General features: G+C 40.2%; 1 protein-coding gene across 3 annotated transcripts; it reads left to right on the forward strand.

Annotated features, from left to right (window-relative positions):
* The first annotated feature begins 1,143 nt into the window (after window positions 1–1,143).
* Window positions 1,144–13,025, forward strand: ANXA7 (annexin A7). Of its 3 annotated transcripts, XM_009888756.1 has the most exons (13): window positions 1,144–1,200; window positions 3,923–4,124; window positions 4,432–4,539; window positions 5,644–5,687; window positions 5,913–5,930; window positions 6,010–6,112; window positions 6,402–6,496; window positions 7,210–7,323; window positions 8,522–8,692; window positions 10,563–10,733; window positions 10,838–10,913; window positions 12,130–12,242; window positions 12,670–13,025. In XM_009888756.1, exons 1-13 carry the CDS (start codon window positions 1,144–1,146, stop codon window positions 12,790–12,792), a joined length of 1,395 nt encoding a protein of 464 aa, XP_009887058.1. In that variant the 3' UTR covers window positions 12,793–13,025. The 3 variants fall into 3 exon arrangements, with proteins under 3 accessions (XP_009887058.1, XP_009887059.1, XP_009887060.1); XM_009888757.1 differs by lacking the exon at window positions 5,913–5,930; XM_009888758.1 differs by lacking the exon at window positions 5,913–5,930 and having other exon boundaries at window positions 5,647–5,687.
* The last annotated feature ends 239 nt before the right edge of the window (window positions 13,026–13,264 follow it).

Genomic DNA, 13,264 nt, shown 5'->3' on the forward strand with positions numbered 1-13,264 from the left:
GTGTTTATAATTAAAGCACAGATTTACAAATATGCCTCATGTTGTTCTTCCCCCTGTATTTATTTGGAAGTGATGATCCATGTTTATCAGTGTGAGACTGCATAGCTGTGCTTCTCTGCACATTGGTTTGGGCTCTTACTCGAACTAAACTACTCGAAATTTTCATGTTTTCCACTTTAAGTCTCAGATGTTCAATGCTATGACCATCTATTGCCTTAATGGTCCAATGCAGTAAGAATTCTGCTTTCCAATCCGTTTGTTTTGGCCAGTGAATACCTAAAAATGTGAATAATTATTTGCTGTATTGCATTCATTTTTATATTTCCTATGTCCTTTGATTTGTGCAGCTAAGGTGCGTACTGTCTTGGAAACATGCCGTGAGTAACTCCCAGGCCCTGATCAGGCAATCTGACTGGTTAGCGTTAACATGATTTTTTTTCCTGACGTTAAATATTTTGTAACCTGGCTAATGGCCTCGAAACTCCATGCCCAACTGGATGGCAACGTGGGGGATGATCTCTGTTCCGATCTGTTCCCCAAGTGCCTCTGTTAAAAATGCAACTAAAATAAACAGTTAGTGGCAGGAAACAGAAATCTTCTACACAAGTGAAGTAATGCTGGGGCATTACACGTTTCTATCAAATTATCATTTTACACGTGATAGATGGGGTACTGCTCTTTTCACAGGGACTACCCCTGTGAGCGGAGGAGTGCAGGGTGATGGGAGACAGGGGCTTGGTGCAGTGCAGGACTGGGGCCCTGCTCTAGCCTGACCCCTCGGTTTCTGTTCTGGCAAAGGGCTCAGCCCCCTCCTGCTGGCACCTCGAAGCGTGTCCTGTATTTCAGAGTTCTTTTTGGAGTTTCAAGCCTCTTACAATGCTTCAATGTCTATCTGACCCTAAATAAGAGCGGTAGTGAATTACAAAGTTGAAGATGCTTCCTTTCTGAGTCCTGCTTGCTATGGTCATGTGTATGGAAAAAAAGGAAAGGTTTTGTGGGTTTAATAGCTGACAAGTACTCCTGAGCAATTCTAAACCTACAAAACATATTGTTCAAGTGATTTAACAGGTAATTAGCAAGCAAATAACTACTACAAACTCACATATAGTGCCTTGACAGTGAAAATATCTTTTTTTCTCCAGAATGTCATACCCGGGTTATCCCCCTTCTGGTGGCTACCCTGCTTTCCCTGGTTATCCTGTAAGTATGGCTCTTGAATGAGTTGCATTCCTAATGGAGTTATATTCTGTGAATACCCCTTCTTACTATGCTCTGTGTATATGTAAATAGTGGCTGTCTGTTCATATACAGTATTTTCTAGAGATTATGGTCTTTGTTTTTGTCTATATATCCCTGAGGATCACTGTACAGTTGTTTCATAAGAATTCCAAGAAGGAAGTTTAAGATTATTTTTTAAAATGTTGCCTATTATTCCAGAAAGGTTTTTGATTGTTTGGTCTTGTTTTAGTTTATCTTTGTCTTGTGAGTTTGGTCTTTTTTTACATAGCTAACTATCGCAGCAAATCATGTTTTTAAAGTAACAGTAGTTCTTACATAAATATGAGGGTCTTTGTGTACAGGGTCAGAGGTGGTCTCTGAATCAGTCTGTACCAAATATTTTGCATACCCGTATCCCAGGATTTATGCCATTACCCTCAGGAAGAGGTTGGAATGCTTTACTCATGTAGCCCAGCTTTCATATGACACCAAGTAAATATTTTTCTGAGGATAAAGGAGACTGTATCTTGACTTTGACCCCCTATCCTTCAGCCACAGGACTTTGTTCCACCTTCAGCTCATGACTGAATGGACTAAAATTTCTAATGAAAATTAACGGAAGGCTGGAATGTATCAGGTGTGGCTGATACTGCAGTCTTTTTGATATGCCTGCATCATTGTTCAAAGGTAGATGCAACTGTGTGCTTTTATTAGTATGGCACCGATCATATGTAATTGTGGGAATTTTATATGGTCTGTATTTTACATAGTACAGAACTAGACTTAAGCATGGAGCTCAGCCTGAATCCCACTAAGCTACTGAAAAGCTATAAATACGTGCAATATATATAAATACATGCAATAAATTATCTGATTATTTTGCTTTACAATTTACCCTTACTCTTTCTGAAACACTTAAGTCAGTCAAACTAAAGACAGACATGTTAGATGCTAGACTTTCTTAACACCTGGCTTTCTTCCCCCGTTGTCCCCCACTAAAAAAACTACATCTGAAAATATTTTTTTTCTTAGCTAGCATCTAAAATATAGCCAACTTCAGTGGATTAATTTAGAAGACCCTTTAGATTTGCTATCAACAATTCTAGGTTTCCTAGTCTCATTGATGATGCCCAAAGTGATAACTGGTGCAAAAAACCAATATGAAACTATTTTCTTCTGCAATAGTGATAGTTATCTGAGGAAGGCTTTTGAGGATCCCAATTTTGGATTTGTGAATCTAAATTCCATTAAAATCTTTTTGTTGAGTCTGGCAGAGAAAGGTTAGACTGTACCACTGGGGAAGAGAATATTATATAGCCTGGGCCCAGTTATCTGGGGGTAAAGATCTTGCAGCAACCAAACCCAAGGAGAATGTTTGAGCTAGACTTTACTGCTTTGCAGTTTATTTCTGATTTCTGGGCTCAAGAATGAGTGTGTACTGAATGTAATGTGTGACCCGTATTTCTACAGCTAGTCAGTAAAGATGATTCGCAGCAAGTGAGTAATGAGTCCATAGACTATACTTTGTTATGAAGCTGATCTTAAATACCTGATTTTTAAGATCAAGTATATGACTCTTAACTTACAGGGTCTTTTCTTAGAGATCCTGGTCATTCAAGTATATATTTCTAATGTATGTTAATGCTAATAGCAACCTTTGTGGTATGACTGTACGTCATACGTGTAGCAGAACAAAGGCATATAGATGCCTTTTGTTTAACCCCACCTCTTGTAAGTTGTCACCACGTAACATTTGAAAATACTGGTTGTGCAAGAGAGGCAGACGTTTCAAGGATACTAAGCTCTTAAAAGTCCTATAAAAACAGGAGGTGAGCTCCTAATGATTCATAGAGAGCAAGCCTAGCTGAGCTCACCTCTTACTTATACGTGATAGCAGTAGCAGCTTTCCAGTAGAGGACCATAGGTCCCGGTGGTTGAGAAGTCAAATGTGGCTCACTAGGGCGTGTCCCCAGGGAAGAAGGCTAATGACATACCAGGCTTTAGCAAGAGTGAAGCCAGCAGGTTAAGGGAAATGATTATTCCGCTGTGCTTAGTGTTCATAAGGCCACGTCTGGAATACTGTGCCTAGTTGTGGCCTCTCAGTACAGCAGACATGGACAAACAGGAGTGTGTCCAGGGAGGGCTGCTCACCTGGAGAAGAGAAGGCTAAGCGGAGATCTAGTCAGTCTTCTGCTACGTAAGAAGGAGTGATAGAGACACTGGAATCAGACTCTTGTCAGAGGTACAGAGTGAAAGGGCAGCTGGGAACAACCACAGGTTGTGATTTTAATTTGATTTGAGGAAAACATTTTTCACCATGAGAGTAGTCAAACACTGGAACAGGGGCCCAGAGAGGCTGTGGATTCACTGTTCCTTGGAGATACTAAAAACTTGACAAGGCCCTGTGTGACCTCATCTAACTCCAAAGCTGACCCTGCTTTGAAGGTGGATGGGATCAGAGGCTGTCCAGAGATGCCTTCCACACTACAGCACTCTCTGATTCTGTGTCAACATCGGAGATGCATCAGAAAACCCAGCCAGGAGGCCCCCATCCAGGCTTCAAGAATTCTGCTGCTGCCACTTCAAGTGCTGAATCTAATTATATAATTCACATTATTATACACATGGACATTTTGGTTGCTTGAGAGTTTTTACTCTAATGTCCTGTTAGCAGGTGTACAGACATCCCATTTTTGTGTTTCAGCCGACAGGACAAGAGTCTGTCTATCCGCCAGCTGGTCAGTATGCCTATCCTGCTGTTCCTGGAGGATACCCTCCGGCAGGAGCAGGGACCTATCCTGCAGCACCACCGAATGCAGCAGGATATCCTGCCCCAGGGGGCTACCCTGCCCCTGGGTGCTACCCTGGAGCTCCCCCGGCTGGAGGAATGCCACCTTATCCTGGAGGTAAGATCCTTTGTTAGAGTACCCCTCAGGAGTGATTTCTGGTGTAACCATTCCCTATGCTTGGTAGAAGTAGTAAAGAAAAGCCGCTTTGTTCAGCAGTCAATTTAGGCAGCAGCATGTAGGCAGCCACACAGATTGCTATCTAGCAGGAAATACCTGCATGCTAATGGCAGGGCCTTGATGGTTTTGGGCCACTGCACAGACACAGAGAAATTAGTCTCTTGCATAGCTCTGCTCAATTACCTGGCTCATGTTGTGTCAGAAGTACAAAACATTAAGCGTGCTAAAGTCTTTCTTCTCCTCCTAGCTCCTACGGGCCCTGGGTTTGGTGTGCCTCCCGCTGGTCCTGGCTTTGGTGGCTATCCGCAGCCTCCCGCCCAAAGCTATGCTGGAGGTGGACCAGCACAAATTCCAGGTATGTCATATATAAGAACCTTTAAGCATCTAAGGTTAAACCAAGAGATCCCAGGATAGGTAGTAACAAATTGGGCCCTTACCTTTAATACTTTCAGTTGTTGAGGTTTGTGTGCTGTACACCTCTTACCATCTTTCTTGATAAGATCACTGAAGGGCTGATGAGAACTGGTGAGGGCTGATGACCTCTATAGGTGCTACATCCAAATGGGATGGCTGTCAGTGGTCATGATGTAGTGGTTTAGGTGCTCATCCTTCTTCAGACTGCAAGTATCTGATGAGAACTGTGAAAGCCAGAGTCCACATTCAATGAGTATCAAGCTGTTCTGATAATCTTGAAGAAATGGATGCATTTTTGAGATCTGTGTAATCATGGTGATCCCCAGCATAGTGGGGAGATGGAAGGAGAATGCACGCAATTGCTTGAAAATGGTGCAGTGTTTTTAATGCTTTGAGTGGTCAGTTACCATCAGGATGATTTTTGTCCTGGAATGTGTGAGTTTTGTTTGCAGCAAAACCTTTTTTTTTAATAATTGCTTTCTTAAGTCTACTAACTAAGCTGCTGTTAAAATTATAACAATTGTGCATCTGTATTATGGATAAAAATAAAATTCCAGTAAAAAAAAAAAGTAGTTGTAGCTTTTGTATTCACAGTGCTTTTGATCACAAAATTCCTTCAATTCTTTTTGCACCAATGAATTCTTAATATTTATCCTTTATATACTAGACATTTTAAGTGTATAATATGACTGTTAAAGAGAGCACAGGACACACATTCTTCATTTGCATGCGCTATCTTGCCGTTGGCAAAGATAGCTGTATTTAATAAGGAGAGATCCTTCCAGTTCCCACAGCACCAGTAAATTTAGGTTTTTTAGAATTGCATTGCTAGTGTATGTACCAGAATGCGTCTGTGATTGCTTCTTCCCCTCATTCCCAAGGGCAAGCATTTCAGTTACTGATCATGATAGGTATCATTACTTAGGAAACTGGTTTTGTGCAGTGGTAGGTCTGTAAATAGCTTTATTTTCAGATTAGACAGCATTTACATAATAAGAGGAAACCTAATTAATTCCTTTTATCTTGTTCTTTAATTTATTTTCAGTAGGATTTCCTGGTGGACAAGTACCATCACCAATGCCTGGTCCGGTATGTGCTGTATCCTCTTCTATAATCACTTATGTGGCTTCTATAGTTTTTAATGCTTTTACAACTGGTTTCCAACAATTTACAGTGTGTTCTGCATCAAGAGTTCCCAGCTACACTCAGGGTACAACCAGAACAAAATCATAACCCTTCATCTGTGGGGCCAAAGCTTCTCAACACAACTAAATGTTGCCCTGATTCTGTGGTAGAGAAAAAATGGGGAACTAGCGGCCAACTCCTTCTGAAGTACTGATTGCAAAGTTGTGATTTTAATTTGAATTTAGATTGTGTACAATAGCTAGTTACATGTCACTCTTGTTCTCAGCCTGCAGCAATGGTTCAGGGTACCCAGGGCACAATTCAAGCTGCTCCAAACTTTGATGCTGGAAGGGACGCAGAAATTCTACGCAAAGCTATGAAGGGGTTTGGTAAGGAAGCAATAGAAGCTTAAAATTTCTGTTGAGCTAACTTCTTAATGCTATTTTGTCCTTTTCTTCAACTTTTATTTAAGCATATGTTTTTTCTCCCCAAGCTTTTCAAAAATCACACTTTTAAAATGACATGGGCAATTTAGTAGATAAAGTTACATAGAAAATTTGGTAGACTTAAATGGTAGTCATTTATTATGTAACTATGCCCAAATGCAGGATTATAAAATGCATAGTTTCAGGGGGATTATTATGAGTTCTTACATGAAACTGCCCTTCTGTTTCCAAGGAACTGATGAGCAGGCTATCATCAACGTTGTTGCTAACCGCTCCAATGATCAAAGGCAAAAAATCAAGGCAGCTTTCAAGACTATGTACGGCAAGGTATCTTCGCTAGTTCTTTGAATCAGTAAACAAAACCAAAGTTTCAGCTGCTGCTTTAACTGCTTGATTGCAATTTTGTCCTGGGCAGTGGTTTGGGCATTTTTTAAAATGCGCTTCCTTTGGTTATCTTCCATGTGTACTGGGGGACGTCTGGTATTTAACACGGTGTTGTCCTGATACCTGGCAGAAGCAGGGGTGGGGGAAGGTTGGGGGCTGGCTCTGTCCCTGGTGAAACAAGAAGCTTCTCTGCTTTTGTGATGCTCGATAGATAGAAAATAATCAAGCTTAAACTGCCCTTGTACTAATGTCTGAAACAACCGAGTTTTTTATGCAACAATCCAGCACTGAAGTCTGTTTTTTTGTAAGAAACAAACTGAGAAACTGGTTGAGGATTGGTTAGTCAATAAAGGGCCGAGATAACTCAACTTTTTCCCCTCTGTCATTTTTGCAACTTAAAGTGAAATTTTATAGTTGTAGCATTTTTCAGGACCTAACTAGGTCCTAATTAGTGAGGAGATAATGGAGAAGAGCTGGGCTGTCAAAGTTTTGGACAGAGGGAAGTTCTTTATAAGAAATAAACCAAAGCTTTACAGGAAAAACAGCACAAGAGTAGAAATCAGTCATGAAAGTAAGTTCTAGTTTGATCTTTTTTCAGTATATAATCTACATAGCTAACACTTTCCAAAGCCCTTTTTTTGTTTATAACTGAACAGGATTTAATTAAAGATCTGAAGTCTGAGTTAAGTGGAAACGTGGAAGAATTGATTCTAGCACTCTTCATGCCTAGCACCTACTACGATGCCTGGAGTTTACGTCATGCAATGAAGGTATGGTTTTCCATTGTTGTAAAAATCCTGTGTGGCAAACAAATTTCAGGACTGCGGGACTTAAAATTCTTTTCTGCTGCGTCCCCCAGTTCTGGCCAATTTCTGCAGGATTAGCCAGTTCAGAGCAGCTGTCCATCCAGCACAGGATGAAACACTGCAGGACAGAACTTTGTTCTCTGCCACTTGGTCATAATTTTTGCTAGAACCTAGAAAGGGCCAGGGTGTCATTTAAACTGTAACCACTGTTTAAATTGAAGGTATGTACCTCTCCTTACTAGGAGGAAACCATTGTTACTGGAAGAAATTTTTTTATTATCCCATTTTTTTCTAAAAGGACAACAATGAAAAAAATATTTTCTTAAGGTCAGATGAGGCATGTGTCTGTTCAAGTATTAAGACTGCATTAGAGATGAGGTGAGCTAGTTGGTTTAAACTTTTAACTCAGGTAAACTGGTACATCCAGTTTACCAGCAGCTAGCTGATACTGGAAACGAGCAATTTAACCCATGTATGAATGCAGACCTTCTAAAGAATGCGGAGCTTAAATGCTTATCTGGCTTTAGTGGAGGCAGTAGTCACTCTTGACCATTTAAAAATATTTATAATATAACTTTACCTAGAAGTCTCACTCATACAGATCCACTTCTATCTAATCCTTGCCTGAATAGAGGTGACCATGCCAGTAAGATCTTAATTTACACAGAACTCACAATTCATTTTTATTCTGGGGAGAGGGAGGCATCTATAAAAAGTTCCTGCTGGCGCTCCATATTGCAGAAGCAGCCACATTTGAAACAGGGAACACTTGGATGTGGACCAAAACAGAATTTACGTGTGTATCTTTGGCTTTAATGATTATCATAAGGCTCTACCTTCCTCCAGTACGCTTCCAAATTAAGGTTGCCAAAGAATTTCCTTCTTAAACCATTTTCCAGTTAACTTTGGCTGATGTCACTGTTGCGGATATACAGTTTTGGGGTATTTTTTTGAACTGGTGCAGAATTGAATGACTGAGGAATCTTCACTGCATTTTAAGTATACAGAAGACTTGGTGCTTTCACACTACAAGCAAGGATACTGTTCTTGCAATATTGATTGTATTAAGTTTTGAAATAACAGATGACTGTTTAATTTCACAGTTGAAGAAAACTGAATAGGTGGTCCTTTGTAGTTACGCCCTCTTTTCCTCTGCCTACAGGGAGCAGGCACTCAGGAGAGAGTGCTGATTGAGATCCTTTGCACAAGGACAAACCAGGAAATACAAGAAATAGTGAAGTGCTATAAATCAGAATTTGGGAGGGACATCGAACAAGACATCAGAGCGGACACTTCAGGACACTTTGAACGATTACTTATATCTATGTGCCAAGTGAGCTTTAATTTTTATTTTTTTGGTAAGATAATGGTGTACAGTCTGACTTTGATGCACGTAGTCATGATGGCTCCATAAATAAATTGCCTGTATATGCTTAGCAAGAGCCAGGTTTTTAAGAAATTATCCCAGGGCCATTAATTTATTCCCTAATGACAAGGTATCCCTTCATGCCCTCCTCAAGGAAGAGACACTTACTATCTAAAAATCTATGATGAATTGTGTGACCTAATTTAGCACCCTATATATATTCATCTCAGAGAATTTATGTGTAAATACTTTATTGTGCAGATGCGATCAAGTGGTACTGTAAAGCAGCGCTCCAAACTGCTGTTACAGCAAGATGCTTTTTATTTTTTGCATACGTTAACAAAATAATCTGGGTGAATGTAATAAGATAACCTTTATGGTATGCAGAATACCTGTGAGAATCCCTACAAACAAGCTAAGAGGCATGGCAGGGCAAAACTTACCTCCCGGCTTACACCATATACTCCCTTCACATCACCAGAATTAGGGAGGTGCTACTACTGAACTCAGGTGAACCCTGGAGCTTGCCTATCCCATCTCATTTACCTAGGGCTCTCTTTGCGTTGAAGAATAGTAACGTGCAGTTATCCATGTTTAGGAAGAAATATGTACTAATGCAACTTCCCACATTTCTCTATCAATCTGCCTATTTGCTGTTAGAATTTCTATTACTCTTAGAATCATAGAATCGTTATGGCCGGAAAAGACCTTTAAGATCATCAAGTCCAACCGATATCTAACTCTGCCAGGCCCACTTCTAAACCATGTCCCCGAGCACCATATCTAGACAGCTTTCAAATACGTCCAAGGATGGCAATTCAACTACTTCCCTGGGCAGCCTGTTCCAGTCTTTGATAACCCTTTCAGTATAGAAGTTTTTCCTAATGTCTAACCTAAACCTCCCCTGGCACAACTTGATCCCATTTCCTCTTGTCCTATCGGTTGTAACTTGTGAGAAGAGACCAACGCCCACTTCTCTGGAGCCGCCTTTCAGGTAGTTGTAGACAGCGATAAGGTCTCCCCTCAGCCTCCTTTTCTATCTCATTTGCCTCTACCTTTGTGAGAGTTCAGCTATGCACTACGTATTTGGATTAAGAAGTCAAAATCCACAAGAAGGCAAATCTTGAGAAGCTCATGCTGCTAATTTTTATTTTGATAAATCCAGTACTTCACAATAATTAACAGCCACATAATTTAAATATTATATTAACCACTATAAATACAACAGTATTGGAGAGTATGTACTCAGCCAGTATATTTAGCAGTATCCATCCATGCACTGGGCAGCAAAAAAAACCCAAAACCAAAGCACATAAAATGTCACATAAGCTCTACTGACATATTACAACTATAGCAGGTGCTTTCTGGAGACATTCTTACTTGAAATCAGCAAATTCTAAATAAAATAGAAGACCTGAAATATTTCAGGTGTGCATATTCTGTAAGATAATTCATTAGTTCGTTTGGGAAGATTCTTTGCAACTTGAAGCCTAGAAAAAAACAAATCAAGAGAAAGCTTACATTATTAAGTAAAATAGAGAATTAAGTACAGTACTTAATGAGAACTATGAGATGGTACGTAGGGGTGAAATTACTTGAGTTTAACTACAGTTTAAAGCCTGCCCTACAGATAGGATTCTTGGCCACTTGTATATCTGTTCCCTGTAAGAAATATTAAACCAAAGAGCAGTTTTAAAGCAATGTAATGTATTTCTAACTGGTATTACTCTTTCTGCTTCACGCTTTGAAGATACATGCTTGGAGTCTACATTGCAAGCAGTTAAAGCATAGCCTTTTCTGTGTAATTTCATTTGACACCTGTTGTCTTTGTTTTTAGGGTAATCGGGATGAGAATCAAACTGTGGATTATCAAAAAGCTCAAGAAGATGCTCAGCGTCTGTACCAAGCAGGTGAAGGAAAACTTGGGACTGATGAATCTTGCTTTAATATGGTTCTGGCAAGCAGAAGTTTTCCCCAGCTGAAAGCAACAGTTGAGGCATACTCCAGGGTAGGAGTTCTTCACTAATTTCAAATAAGTTTGGTCAATGTATTTTAAATTAAGGTTTCCAGTTTTTACTGCACTTCATTATCCACATATTAATCTCATTTTAGATTGCTAATCGTGATTTATTAAGCAGCATTGACCGAGAATTTTCTGGCAACGTGGAACGTGGTTTGAAGACTATTTGTAAGTGATACGTTCTTCCCTCCCCTTATCCCTTAGGAATTAAACCTTGTAAATGTAATTGAAGAATCCAATTCAGCACTGGCCGTATGGCAAATGAACACACAATCTGAGACTCTGCTAGCACAAAAGTAACTTTGATTATTCAAATTATTCACTTTTTATGTAATTGGAGAAAATAAGCATCCACCATGAAGAAGTCAGTTTGAAACAAGAAAAGGCTCCATAGGGAACTACTTGTCGCTTCTCTGGGAAGGCAGGCAACTGCGCAGAAACAAGGCTCGCTGGGCAGTGCCTGTAGCTGGATTTTTTCGGAGCTCTGCAGAATGATGCGAGTACCAGGGTAACAGAGCCAAGACTCTGCTTGTGTGGCACCTCGGTAGGGACAGCTGAACCGCCTCCACACACGATCTCAGAACCAACACGAACCTACTTTAGGCACAGTTCCCTTTCCACTCCTCTTCCCCCCCACCACCTACCCCCCAAAACATCAGCATTTGTAAGGAAAACTTCAGCAAAATAGAAGACCTGTTTTGCATTCACTTCTTCCTGTTGACTTGTTAGAGTAAAGCAGTTCAAATTTAGCACAATTTGCTGATGTATGATTTACTAGTAAATCTGCAGACACCAGTCCTATCAATGCTTACCAAAATGACAGCATTTCTGTAGCCATAATGGATAAGCAAAAACTTCCCAGATTATATTCTGCTCAAAAGTTTTAGGGGAAAAAATCAGCTCCGAGAATCATGCAGAAGAATAAAGGCTTGTCTGAGAGTGAACAATTGGACTGAAACCAGATCCATTCTGTAACTAGTAGAGTGAGAACTTTTTACAGCTGTACTTTTCTTAGTGAGATTCTAGCACCGGAACATGAGTAAAATACCTTGTATCCCAGTACCAGCTATCCAAGGAGAACAACTGTTTTTAAATTATCTATTTGAGAATTAAGGTTTCAGCCAGCTTTGAAAAGCACTTCCAGAGAAGCTAACTGCTGATAACCTAAGTTTTCATTTGAAGAAATAACTCATTTGGTCAGCTCGAAAATAAGCTTGGCTCTATAAAACAGTTCCTGTAATCCCCAGTGACTGGCTCTTCAGCAATACTCTTCAGCAGTACCCACCTCTAGCTGTCTACAGCAGCAATCCTGAATTGATCCTGCCAGGTATCACCATACAGCATACAATACTGGGACTAATCCTAAAAATATCTTTTATTGCAGTGCAATGTGCTTTAAATCGCCCAGCCTTTTTTGCAGAAAGACTTTATTATTCTATGAAAGGAGCCGGCACAGATGATTCTACCCTCATCAGAATTATAGTCACTCGCAGCGAGGTAAGAAACGTTCTCCTCTGTAAATGGCACATGGAGCAGAAAGCTGTCTACCCTAACCAGCTCTTCACTTAGTCCTTCTTTCACATATAGTAATTTATCTCTGGCTAGATAGTAATACTGCTTGTCTTCCTGCTTAATTGTGCTTGCCTGTCCACGTAGCAGGTAAGCACCTCGAGTTCAAAGGTCCAGCTGTTAAGAGTTAGGATCCAACAAAGCAAGGAACAACTGCTGGACTCCCTCTTGGGGAGCTGCTCCTCTCTCCTTAGAGGGGCCGGCTGGCTTGTAAGACCAGCAGAGTTAATCAATCGCACATTTCACCCTTGGCATGTGCTCGCTAGTCCGTGAGGGAGGAGATGCGGGTGACTGTCTAGGAGTTAAAAATCATACACTGTGTTTAAGTTTTGTGCTTTTTTTTTTCTTTGCATAGATTGACCTTGTGCAAATTAAACAGATGTTCACACAAATGTATCAGAAGACTTTGGCTACAATGATAGCAAGTGATACAAGCGGTGATTACAGGCGTTTGCTGCTGGCAATTGTTGGTCAATAGAAGAGGATTATCTGGTTTTTTGTCTTTTTTAAAAACAAACTGAAGGACATGTAACATGCTTTATGCAGACACTGACTATCCTTGTGCATAAAAGAACAACTTTAAACTTTGTATAATCAAATATGCCTTCTTGATGATTCCATAATCTTGTTGCACTTACAATTGCCTTAATTTACAGCACATAATATTCTTTATTGTATAATAAAAGATATATCTTGTCTATTAGCCCCTAAGCCTAAGTCCTTTTGACCCAGACAAGACCACCTCCCCTCTGCCAGACTCTTGTGTGATTAAACTGTTTGTCTCAGCCAGATCTCCAGCACTCAACAACTTTCTTGAAATACCTAAACTTAACTGCTGAGCCAACTGCGGACACCAAAAAAGGCCTGAGGCTGTGATGTAAAGTATTTTGCACCCCCCCTTTAATGTCTTTCCATCGTAATGCTGAAAAACATACAAGTGCTCAGTTTAA

Source organism: Charadrius vociferus, unplaced genomic scaffold, assembly GCF_000708025.1.
Source record: "Charadrius vociferus isolate BGI_N301 unplaced genomic scaffold, ASM70802v2 scaffold436, whole genome shotgun sequence".
NCBI lineage: Eukaryota > Metazoa > Chordata > Aves > Charadriiformes > Charadriidae > Charadrius > Charadrius vociferus.

What these genes read in the sequence shown, in the direction of transcription:
- ANXA7 (XM_009888756.1), top strand. Translation starts at nt 1,144, where the DNA reads ATGTCATACCCGGGTTATCCCCCTTCTGGTGGCTACCCTGCTTTCCCT. An exon ending in TCAAGACTATGTACGGCAAG is followed by an intron (nt 6,497 to 7,209) that starts GTATCTTCGCTA and finishes ATAACTGAACAG; the next exon opens with GATTTAATTAAAGATCTGAA. An exon ending in TTATAGTCACTCGCAGCGAG is followed by an intron (nt 12,243 to 12,669) that starts GTAAGAAACGTT and finishes TTCTTTGCATAG; the next exon opens with ATTGACCTTGTGCAAATTAA.